The sequence below is a fragment of the Staurois parvus genome, unplaced genomic scaffold (assembly GCF_062004578.1).
Source record: "Staurois parvus isolate SC_StPar_1 unplaced genomic scaffold, SC_StPar_1.0 ptg000544l, whole genome shotgun sequence".
Lineage (NCBI taxonomy): Eukaryota > Metazoa > Chordata > Amphibia > Anura > Ranidae > Staurois > Staurois parvus.
In genome coordinates this window covers 10,081,575-10,090,897 of record NW_028318340.1, presented here as the reverse complement: position 1 = coordinate 10,090,897, position 9,323 = coordinate 10,081,575, and the positions used below count along the sequence as shown (strand labels likewise).

The window sequence follows — 9,323 nt, the reverse complement described above, 5'->3', positions numbered from 1 at the left end:
TATAATGAATTTTATATCTCAAGTACATTGCTATACAATATTTGTTATGTGCTTTATTTTCATATATATATGGCATTTATATTCTCTGCTTAAAGCCACCTGCGAGATAATGATAAATCCCATTATAGTTTTCTGTTCATTTCAAGGAAGCATTAATTCACATTTCTAATTACTCGCTACATGAAGAGGTAAGCAGGTTATTAGACTTTGACTCATTTATGCTTTTCTTGCCACATTTCAAATATCACTATAGATTTTCCCATATTCCAGTATTTACCGCCTTTGCAATCACTGCTAGTTAATCGTTTTTTACTTGTCCTTGGCTGCTCAATTTATGTGCCATGTTGGTGTTTATAGATTATGCCTTTGACCTCAGTAAAGCAGTGTACAACTTACACGGATTCATCTAACCTGATCCCAGACCTCTCAAAAGAAAATAATGATGTTTGTTCCCCCAAAACATAGTTATGACCTCTCACTAGGGAAGAGTGTGTAGCTCTACCCCCAGAGGAGGTGCTGAATTGTTTTGTGATTTCTCTGCACACATGAAGATGGCACACCTTGCTTACCCAGCACTTACCAACACTCCTTGAGGTATTTCAAAAAATGTATAAGGCCAAGTGTAGCCTAAGAGGAGAGAGGATCAGCAAGTGTAGTTATACAAATAATCAATAAGAAAATAACATTACTCTGAGACATATAGTTATACACCTGCATTATTCTGAATAACAGTACTTAACAGAACTGAACTGTATTTACCTAGCAACAGTATCCAAAAACAGTCCTAGCTTACTATAGCAGTCCCAGTTATATCAATCCCAGTGATTGATGAAAAAAAAAAAAAGCAAACCATTGGCTGGCAAAGTTGGGGCCCTTCAAGAAAGCACATCCATTCTCAGCAGACAACAGATTAACTTTGCAACGTACAATGTTACTCTCTTGTCAAACCCAGGGCACCCTTAACTTGGGTGTCTGGATATGTGCTCTGATTCAGTTCAGGCCCGCTGGAATATTAGGAATCACTGTGATGTTTCTTTTTCAGTCGTGCTGAGACAGTCCCTCCACCCCTTCCTCATAAGCGGTAAGAACACTCTCCAGCACAGTCTGATGCCATCAGGTGTCTAAATCACACCCTATACCCTCCCAGGGAGAAGTTATTTTTTCTCTGTGATTCTCACCCAATTGTGATCAGCTATGGCAGGGTTCTGTTCATCCAGAAGCAGCTCAGTGTTTTCCCTACACATCTGCTTGGTTCAAGACCATCCTCTATCTTTCCTCACCAATCTCCTGCAGACACCTCTCCTTGCTCTGTGGAGAGGTGTCTGCAGGAGACAGTAACCTCTGTCTCTAGGATGATCCAGGCTCAGCCATGATGGCTGCTCCCTGCACTGGAGACACTCCACAAATGAGTGTTGCAAAGTGGTCTCCTGCTGCACTTCTGCATTCTTGAATATTCAGGAAAAGCAAATAAAAGAAAGTTTTAAATGCGAAATTGCTTTGCATTCAATGGAGGTGTGAATTTGCATGGTTACTTTAGAGCAGCGGTCTCCAAACTGCAGCCCGGGGGCCGGATGTGGCCCTTTGCTTGCTTTTTTTCCAGCCCATGAGCCAGTTTTCACCCCCCTGTCAGCAACAATGGAGCATAGTTCCTGCCCTTGACACCTACAATGGGGCATTATTTCTCTCACTTACACTAAGGATGGGGAATTATTCCTCTCACTGACACCAACAATGGGACACTATTCCTCCCCCTAATATCGAAAAGAGGACAATGTTTACTCCCACTGACACCAAGACATTTTCTACTCCCGCTGGCCACAGTTCGGCCTTCCTAAAGTTTGAAGAACAGTAAACTGACCCTTTGTTTAGAAAGTTTGAAGACCCCTGCTTTAGAGGGCTGCTAAGGAAGATATGTTCAGCTAAATGACCTACCTGTGAAGGCAGATACAGCTGTGGGGCACCTTTAGTGATGCATAACAATGGTAAAAAAAGGTACAGCTTGGGGAGGAGCCTTTTTAAACAGCTTTATGGGTGTCATGGAAAATACACAAATCCTTTTAATAAAAGTTTTGGGGATGCCTTAATGCTGTACATGGAGTTACAGAGCCACCAAGGTTTTAAGGTACAGTAACAATGTACTTTAACAGCATATACTAAATAACCTACCTGTGAAGCCAGATACAGCTGTGGGGCACCTTTAGTGATGCATGACAAGGTACAGTAACAGTGTACTTTGACAGAATATACTGCACGTGGCTTTGGTGAATTTTTTGCTTTGCAATTAGCTTTGCTAATTGTAGCAGCAAAACCAAATCTTTTTTTTTTAGTCATGTCAGTCAAAATATCAGTCTTTTTTATTGTGGTATTTTTAGCAGCAGAATCTGTGCTTTTATCAAGCAACACAAGGCAAGATTTTATTTATTTTCTGTGAGATAAAGGCTTTTTTTTTGTTGTTTCATGAAAGACAGACATGTTTGCAAGAAAGGGCCAGCAGGACTACACACAGAGTAGAAAACCAAAGGAAGGTGTCTCTCTAAAAATAAATTAGAGCTCAAGTAGGCCCAAATTCAGAGACACAAGCTGCAGGGGGGCCTGAAACCTGATTTGCCTTTTGGCAGTGCTGTCAAAATGTGGTGCCTCTGGCCACATTTTACCCACCCAAACCAAAGTGCTGCAGCCACTGGCCAGTTTCTTGTTTGGAGCATGGCTCCCTGTGCTTTGGGTCTTCTTGAATTAGGCCTGTTGCTGCCAAACTGGGTTGTTACTGTCTGATTTTTATTTACCTGTAGAGCTGTATTTTTTTTTGTTAGAAATCTCAGAATTGTGGGTTGTGTCTCCACATATAGGCCTATTTGTGCTGCCATCAAAATGCAGCTCCACTGGCCAATTTTTACCTACCCATTCCTGAGCACTGTGGCCCTAATTGATTTACATGCTGCATGTGCTTTTTGTCTCTGCATTAGGCCTGTTGTCACTGATGGTGCCAATTACCAATTTTTACCCACCCAAACCTAAGGGCTATAGCTCTATTTTTCTCTGAATAATTGAAGATATGAAGTTGGTGGAGTGGGGAGAATGTTGGGTGATGGTTTGAAGTGTTTTGGACGCACACTTTTCTTACTATTCTTTGTTTTGTTTTTTTTAATTCTCTAGCTTTTCAAATGATGCAGTGGGTTTGTATGGCTATGTCCATATTTATCATATTTAACTGATTTTTTAAGATAAAATGGGAAAACATCAGTAACTTTCATCTAATAAGTACAGGGTTATCTATTTCAATTACATTTTTCTCAAGCTGGTCATAGACTAGTAGAATCTCGTTTAAATTATTTTATTTTCATTTTTAGAACATTTATTCGATTTTCTAATCATTAGTGGGGTCAAATCAACCGTAGTGTCCAAAAAATGTACTCCAAAATCAAATGTTAAAATCCAACTTGAAGAACTTCCGAATGACATTTGTTGAGTCATCAAATGTACTAATGTGAATTTTCATATGAATGTTTGTTTGAAAATCTCCTAGTATATGGTCAGTTCAGGCTTCCTTCATTTAAATGCTAATAGAGTGTCCATGCCCATGGGATTTTTAGCAGACAGTCTAGGAAATGCATACTGGGAATATGGGTAGGAATGTAGGTAGGAAAGACATCGCATGAGCATCGTGTGCTTAGCAGAGCAGCGCTCGACTAAAAAGAGGAACTTTGGCTATGCTTGTAGTCTTTCGAGAGGGAGACTTATTATTACTGTTGTTAAATACTTTAAGCAGGGTGTAGGTATGTGTATGTGTGTTAGATTGCTACTTTTCCGGTACATATTACCCAATTTATACTCTGGACAACCTGGGAAGGAGAAAATGTGGTGTGTGCAGTACTAGGGTGAAAGTTGTTTTTGGATCAATTGCATTGAATATTGGACTTGGCATAAATATAGTCTAAGGCTACTTTCACACTGACACGAGGCAAAAACGCATATGCTTTTGCCATGCTTGCGGTGCATATTTTAAAGGACATGTGACCGACACTACAAATGCATCTTGGGTGCATTTTTGAGTCATTTTTGCCACATTTTCCATTGATTTCAATAGGGAAGGTGTGTTTTTGGTGTAGATTTTTAACTGAACAAACATGGTGCAAGCAAAAATTTTTTACTCCGCAATGAAAGCACAACACCCCATTGTGAAAACATACATACACATACATAGGGAAGCATTTTTCATTAGCTTTTCTTGTGCTTTTTTTTATACAAAAGTGCTTCAAAAACTCCTCAGTGAAAGGGCCCTAAGTCTACTCACAGTACATACTGCACACTGCTGCAGTCCTTGTAACAACAAAATACTCCACAACTACTGTGCCACAAGTGAGAGTTGCATAGACACAAATAAGCTTGAAGAATAAAACAGATAATGAGCAAAGAGCTAATACTTTCTCTGAGCCTCCATTAGAGAAGAACTTCGTTAAAATACTTGGAAATTAGTTGTAAAGAAAAACTTAGCAAACAGCAAGTATTGAGACTATAAACACTTTGGTCAGGAGTATGTAATATAAAATGGTATGCATTTTGTTATAAAGAACAAAATAATTAACGTGCAGTAGTCATTGGTACTGTATGTGTTGTAGAACCCCTTATACTGCTGGTCAGTGTGTAGGCAGGTGCAATCTGGCCTCCATCCAGTAGGTGACGCTGTGTCACTGTAGAGAGTGGAGTCTTAATTAGAAAATTGTTCTTTTTCAGACTTCATAGGTGTCATAGAGGTTGCAGTTGTTTGATTGGATGCTGCAGCCTTTGCTGACCTCTGGCAGACATCCTGGTGTGGGACACTATAAATTAGAGTGTCGGTGCCATTTAGACACATCTGGAGTGTGAGGTTAGGTTAGGAACCCCATTTGTCAGGGAGAGTTTTCAGTACAGGTAGAGGTTCCTGAATGAGTAGGTACACTTGTTCTCTACAGTCAATCTGATATCTGGATCTGAAATTGGGAAATCTCTTAATCTACATAGAGGGTTGCTACTTTATGGTGAAGGACAGTTCACCACCCCTCCAGAAGAAGCCCTCCTCTGGTAAAACAGGCTAAGCCTGGAACAATACTGCGCCATTACTGAATAAATTATAGCTGCAAATGAACCTGGAGACTTGAAAACTGTGAGGGCTTCTCTTTCACCTCCTGCCCAACACCAGTCTTAAAGGTGGAGAAAGCACGGAGTGGCATGAGTGGCATGGTAGCTGGATGACAGTATCTGCTCTGCATGGGGTTGGAACTAGGAACTGGAGAGCAGACCAAAGTCAGTAACAGCCAGGCAGCATGGAACTGAATTATCAGACAGGGCAAGTCCAGTAAGCAGGCCAAGGTCAGTAACATCTGGGCAGAAGCAGCACAGAATCAGGAAACAGGACAAGGTCAAAATAACCAGATGAGCAGAATTGAGGCAGGAAGCAGAGGTGAAGTCCAGGGAGAAGCCAGGTCATACATGGGTAGGCAAATGCAACTGAGCAGGTCTCAGGAATACACCAGAAGAAGTTGAAGATCTTTCAGCAGTTTCTGTCAATGACATATCAGTTTAAATAGGCCGCTGGGCGCCAAGTGTGTACACCACTTGCTACATGCATGTGTGCACATGGCAGGCCGTCACAGTACATCTTGTCCTTTTGCCTAGAAGTATGAGCAAAGCAATGCACACACTCATGAACATAGGTCAGTACTGGTTTCCTGATCCCTACAAAATCTTTGCCCTTGCTGAGTAATATAATGCTGCAGTACCGTGCCGTTGCCCAGTAATATACTGCTGTAACACTGTGTCATTGTTGAGTAGTATGATGCTGCACCACTGTGCCTTTGCTGAGTGCTACATTACAACTGTTTAAACATCCAACAGCTTGTTACTTGAATGACATTGCCTAGAACTACCGTAACTAGACATGTGCCAAAAGTTTTGTTTTGTTTCATTCGTTAATTGAACAATTTCATTTCATCATGATCGTTATGATGAATAGATACATTTTCTGGATGCATTTTGTATTTTTGGCATTCATTTCATATATTTGTTTGTAATTATTCAATATTTTCAAATCCGATTTGAATTTATTGTGAAGAATAGCTGGTTGTTAAGGAATGGGCGGCCACCACATCCTTAACTATCATGATTCATCTGCTGTCAGTGGGATTCCTGCTGACAGCAGAATGTAAACAAACAAGTGCCAGAATTAAAAAAAAGTAAAACAGTGTGGGCCCCCCCCAATCTATACAGGCCCTTTAGGCATACATTTTTGGGGGAAATCCTCGCCATAAACTGTGTTTGTGTTTTTATTTACTTTTGACACTTTATTTGGGGTGGGATCTGGGGGCTCCCTTGTTAAGGGGGTTTTCATATTCCGATACGCCCCCAGACCTCAAACTCCCCACAATAATCGCACAAGGTTGTGGGGAAGAGGCACTTGTTCCCTGAAAGGAATTGAATCTCGTTCCCTTCTGCACTGACTTCCGTCAGCCCCTGGCATTGACCAACAATTACCCACGGATCCGGAGTTCACCTGAGACACAAAGGAATGGCAGACAGACACAAAGTAGTATCTCAGAATGAACTGAATTTATTCTTCCGTGTTTAAACTTATATATGAAACTTAAAACAAAGCATAGAAATATAAGAACCAATCAATTGACAGGTATGCATTTAACCAATTAGAATATTACATACGTCACTCATGCCCAATCAGTTGGCATATATGTTAATTATTAGTATATACGTCAATGCTTGAACTTTCGGACACCTTCAGAAAGCAGACAGTTCCTTTTTTACCGTTGGCTTAAAATTATTAATACTCTTTCAACAGGATGTAGCTCACCGCAGACTTTCAGTCTTAGGCTAGTTAAGGGAAAAAGGGGAAGTTGCACCTGGACAAGAAAAAGAGGAACTTCTTAACTCCTGACAAAATACTGTTTAAAACAAGAAAGTCAATTCTTTTAAAATGGATGCTGATTCCTAAGATGGAAGGACTTTGGCTAAGAGAAACAAGATGGTGGAACATCAAACTTAGGGGCTAATCCCTTCAAACCCCCTCTTAGGTCACACACGTGACCTTACACCTTAGTCACAGGTTGGTACCTGGGGCCCTTAGTAGGTAATCAGGGTTCCCCATATACCAAACCAGGTTTCAAATAAACTGACCAGTGGATTTTCTACTCCTGAGCTTTCAGCTAATTCTTCAAACAACATTTGGAGGTTGTGAAGGGCTCTAATAATACTTCCATCAGAAACAGTGTTATGGGGAATAAAAGTACAACCGCAGGAGTTAAACATTTTACATACTTTCCCTTTATCAGCTAATAACATATCAAAACAGTATGGTTCTACCAAACTTTTGTTAACCATAGCCAATGTAGTTAACCCAATTTACATTCCCGCTAAACTGTACCCATATAATACAAATTCTGTAACAACATTACTATGTTCAAATCAGGCAAAATTTCCTGATACTGGTTTAGAGACTTAAAAGTAAATTATATAATCTGGTAACAGGGAATTTTCTTAACCAAATCAGTACATTCCTTCTCAGTGATATTATCTTTGTACACTCTAATTAGACAGAACATATTAGTTTCTTTTTCCTGAAAAAAGAAGGGAACCAGTCTCAATGCTTAATCTATCCTTTGATTGCATCATTACTCCTGTATTCTCCTAGCCCCCAGGGCGAGCTGCCTACGGCAGGGGCAGGGACTGTTAAAAGGAACTGGTGGCGGTTGTTCTCTGAAAATACTATTCCTAGCGGATTGGAAATGGCTAGTAACAAAACAATAAACAATGGGATCCATACAACTATTAAAACTACTCAAAGTTACTGTGACATGGTACACAATGAGGATGACATCCCGAGACACCTCACTGCGGACACAGAAAACCACTTGACTAACATGAATGGGAGTGAAACAGACTGTGAAGATGACCAGCACCATTATGAGGAGCTGTACCGCCTTCACCCGTCTCTCTCGGCTTTGGTTCATTTGTATTGACTTGGACAAAGTCCACATGATCCGCAGGGTGTAGAAAACAACAATCACCAAGGGAACAAAATACTCAAAACCTGTCAGCATAAGTAGCTGGAAAAAACAACAATGTTTGTGGTTAATCGTTGTGGTCAGTATGATGAAAGTTACAATTACAGCAAATATCCAAATCAAAACACAGATGCATTTGGCATAACTGGGATTTCTCCATCTGCATGAGGCTCTGGCTTGCACAATGGCCAGGTAGCGATCAACACAGATGCAGGTCAGGAAAAGAATACTACAGTACATATTCACAGAATACGTAAAACTGTGAACATAATAGCAGATATAACAGGTCTCTACATTACGGTAATACATAACAATTCGTGCTGGTAGAGAGAGACCCACTAAGAGGTCTGTCACTACCAAGTTAATGGTGTAAATAACAGAGGGTGTCCTTACTTTGGTCTGAAAACAGAACACATAAAGGGCCAAACTGTTCAGTATTATGCCCATCAAAAAAATAAAAGAGTTAATAATTAGCAACGCCACCCAAAGGCCATAGAACCTTTGATGCAAGGTTTCACCTGGGTTGGCTTGTTGAGGGATTTGGAATTGTTTGTCATTTGCTATAGATTCATTCATTTCAAGTTCTTTGGATGGGTTGAAGTTTCCAGGGCTGACGAAGCACTCCATGTAGTTCAGATCAATCTCTCAGGACTTCTCTGGCTGCTTCTTCTGTATCTGTGTCTTTGCCTTTGTCTTGCTTCTTAGGGGCTTGGTTCACCCTTTTTACACGGCTGGCATGGATCCAGGCCTTGGAATCCTCAGTCAGAACAGCGGTCCTAGTGACAGCGATCACGGAAACAAGTTGGTTCCTGTGAAAAAAAAGAAAAAAGTGCCAGCAACATTTCCTTCAACTTTGTCCAAAGTTTCAATAAACTTTCTCACATATTCTTCCTGAATCAATCCCAAATCCCCTCTTTCTACCATGAGTGGCTGTCTGGCCCAGGGAGTGGGAAAAAACCTATCCATTAAAACCTAAAAAGGGGGTAACCTGTCTTCTTAGAAGGAATCATCCTTATCTTTATACCTGAACTCTGAGGGACATTTCCACCTAGCGGCTAAACATATCCACAATTACCCAAAAAATATTCCTGTCCTTTTCCTACTTCTGGCATGTGTGTAAAATCTACCTGTGAGCGGATAAAAAATGTTAATGTCTTGTCTTGTGAGGATTGTTCCTAATGTATGTAATGCATCTAGACACATATGATTTTACCATAAAGGGGGGGGGCCAGGGATGAAAAAAAAATCCAGCAGTTCACATGTAACCTGCCATCC

At 40.5% G+C, this 9,323-nt stretch overlaps 1 protein-coding gene across 1 annotated transcript; it reads right to left on the bottom strand.

The window, feature by feature from the left end:
* Positions 1-6,560: 6,560 nt before the first annotated feature.
* Positions 6,561-9,106, bottom strand: LOC149451264 (G protein-coupled receptor 20-like). The gene has a single exon (XM_089690805.1). It carries the CDS (start codon positions 8,673-8,675, stop codon positions 7,656-7,658), a length of 1,020 nt encoding a protein of 339 aa, XP_089546931.1. The 5' UTR covers positions 8,676-9,106; the 3' UTR covers positions 6,561-7,655.
* Between the last annotated feature and the right edge of the window lie 217 nt (positions 9,107-9,323).

Bases quoted from the DNA above. Each gene is read 5' to 3' on its own strand.
- LOC149451264 (XM_089690805.1), bottom strand. From the start codon at position 8,675: ATGGAGTGCTTCGTCAGCCCTGGAAACTTCAACCCATCCAAAGAACTT.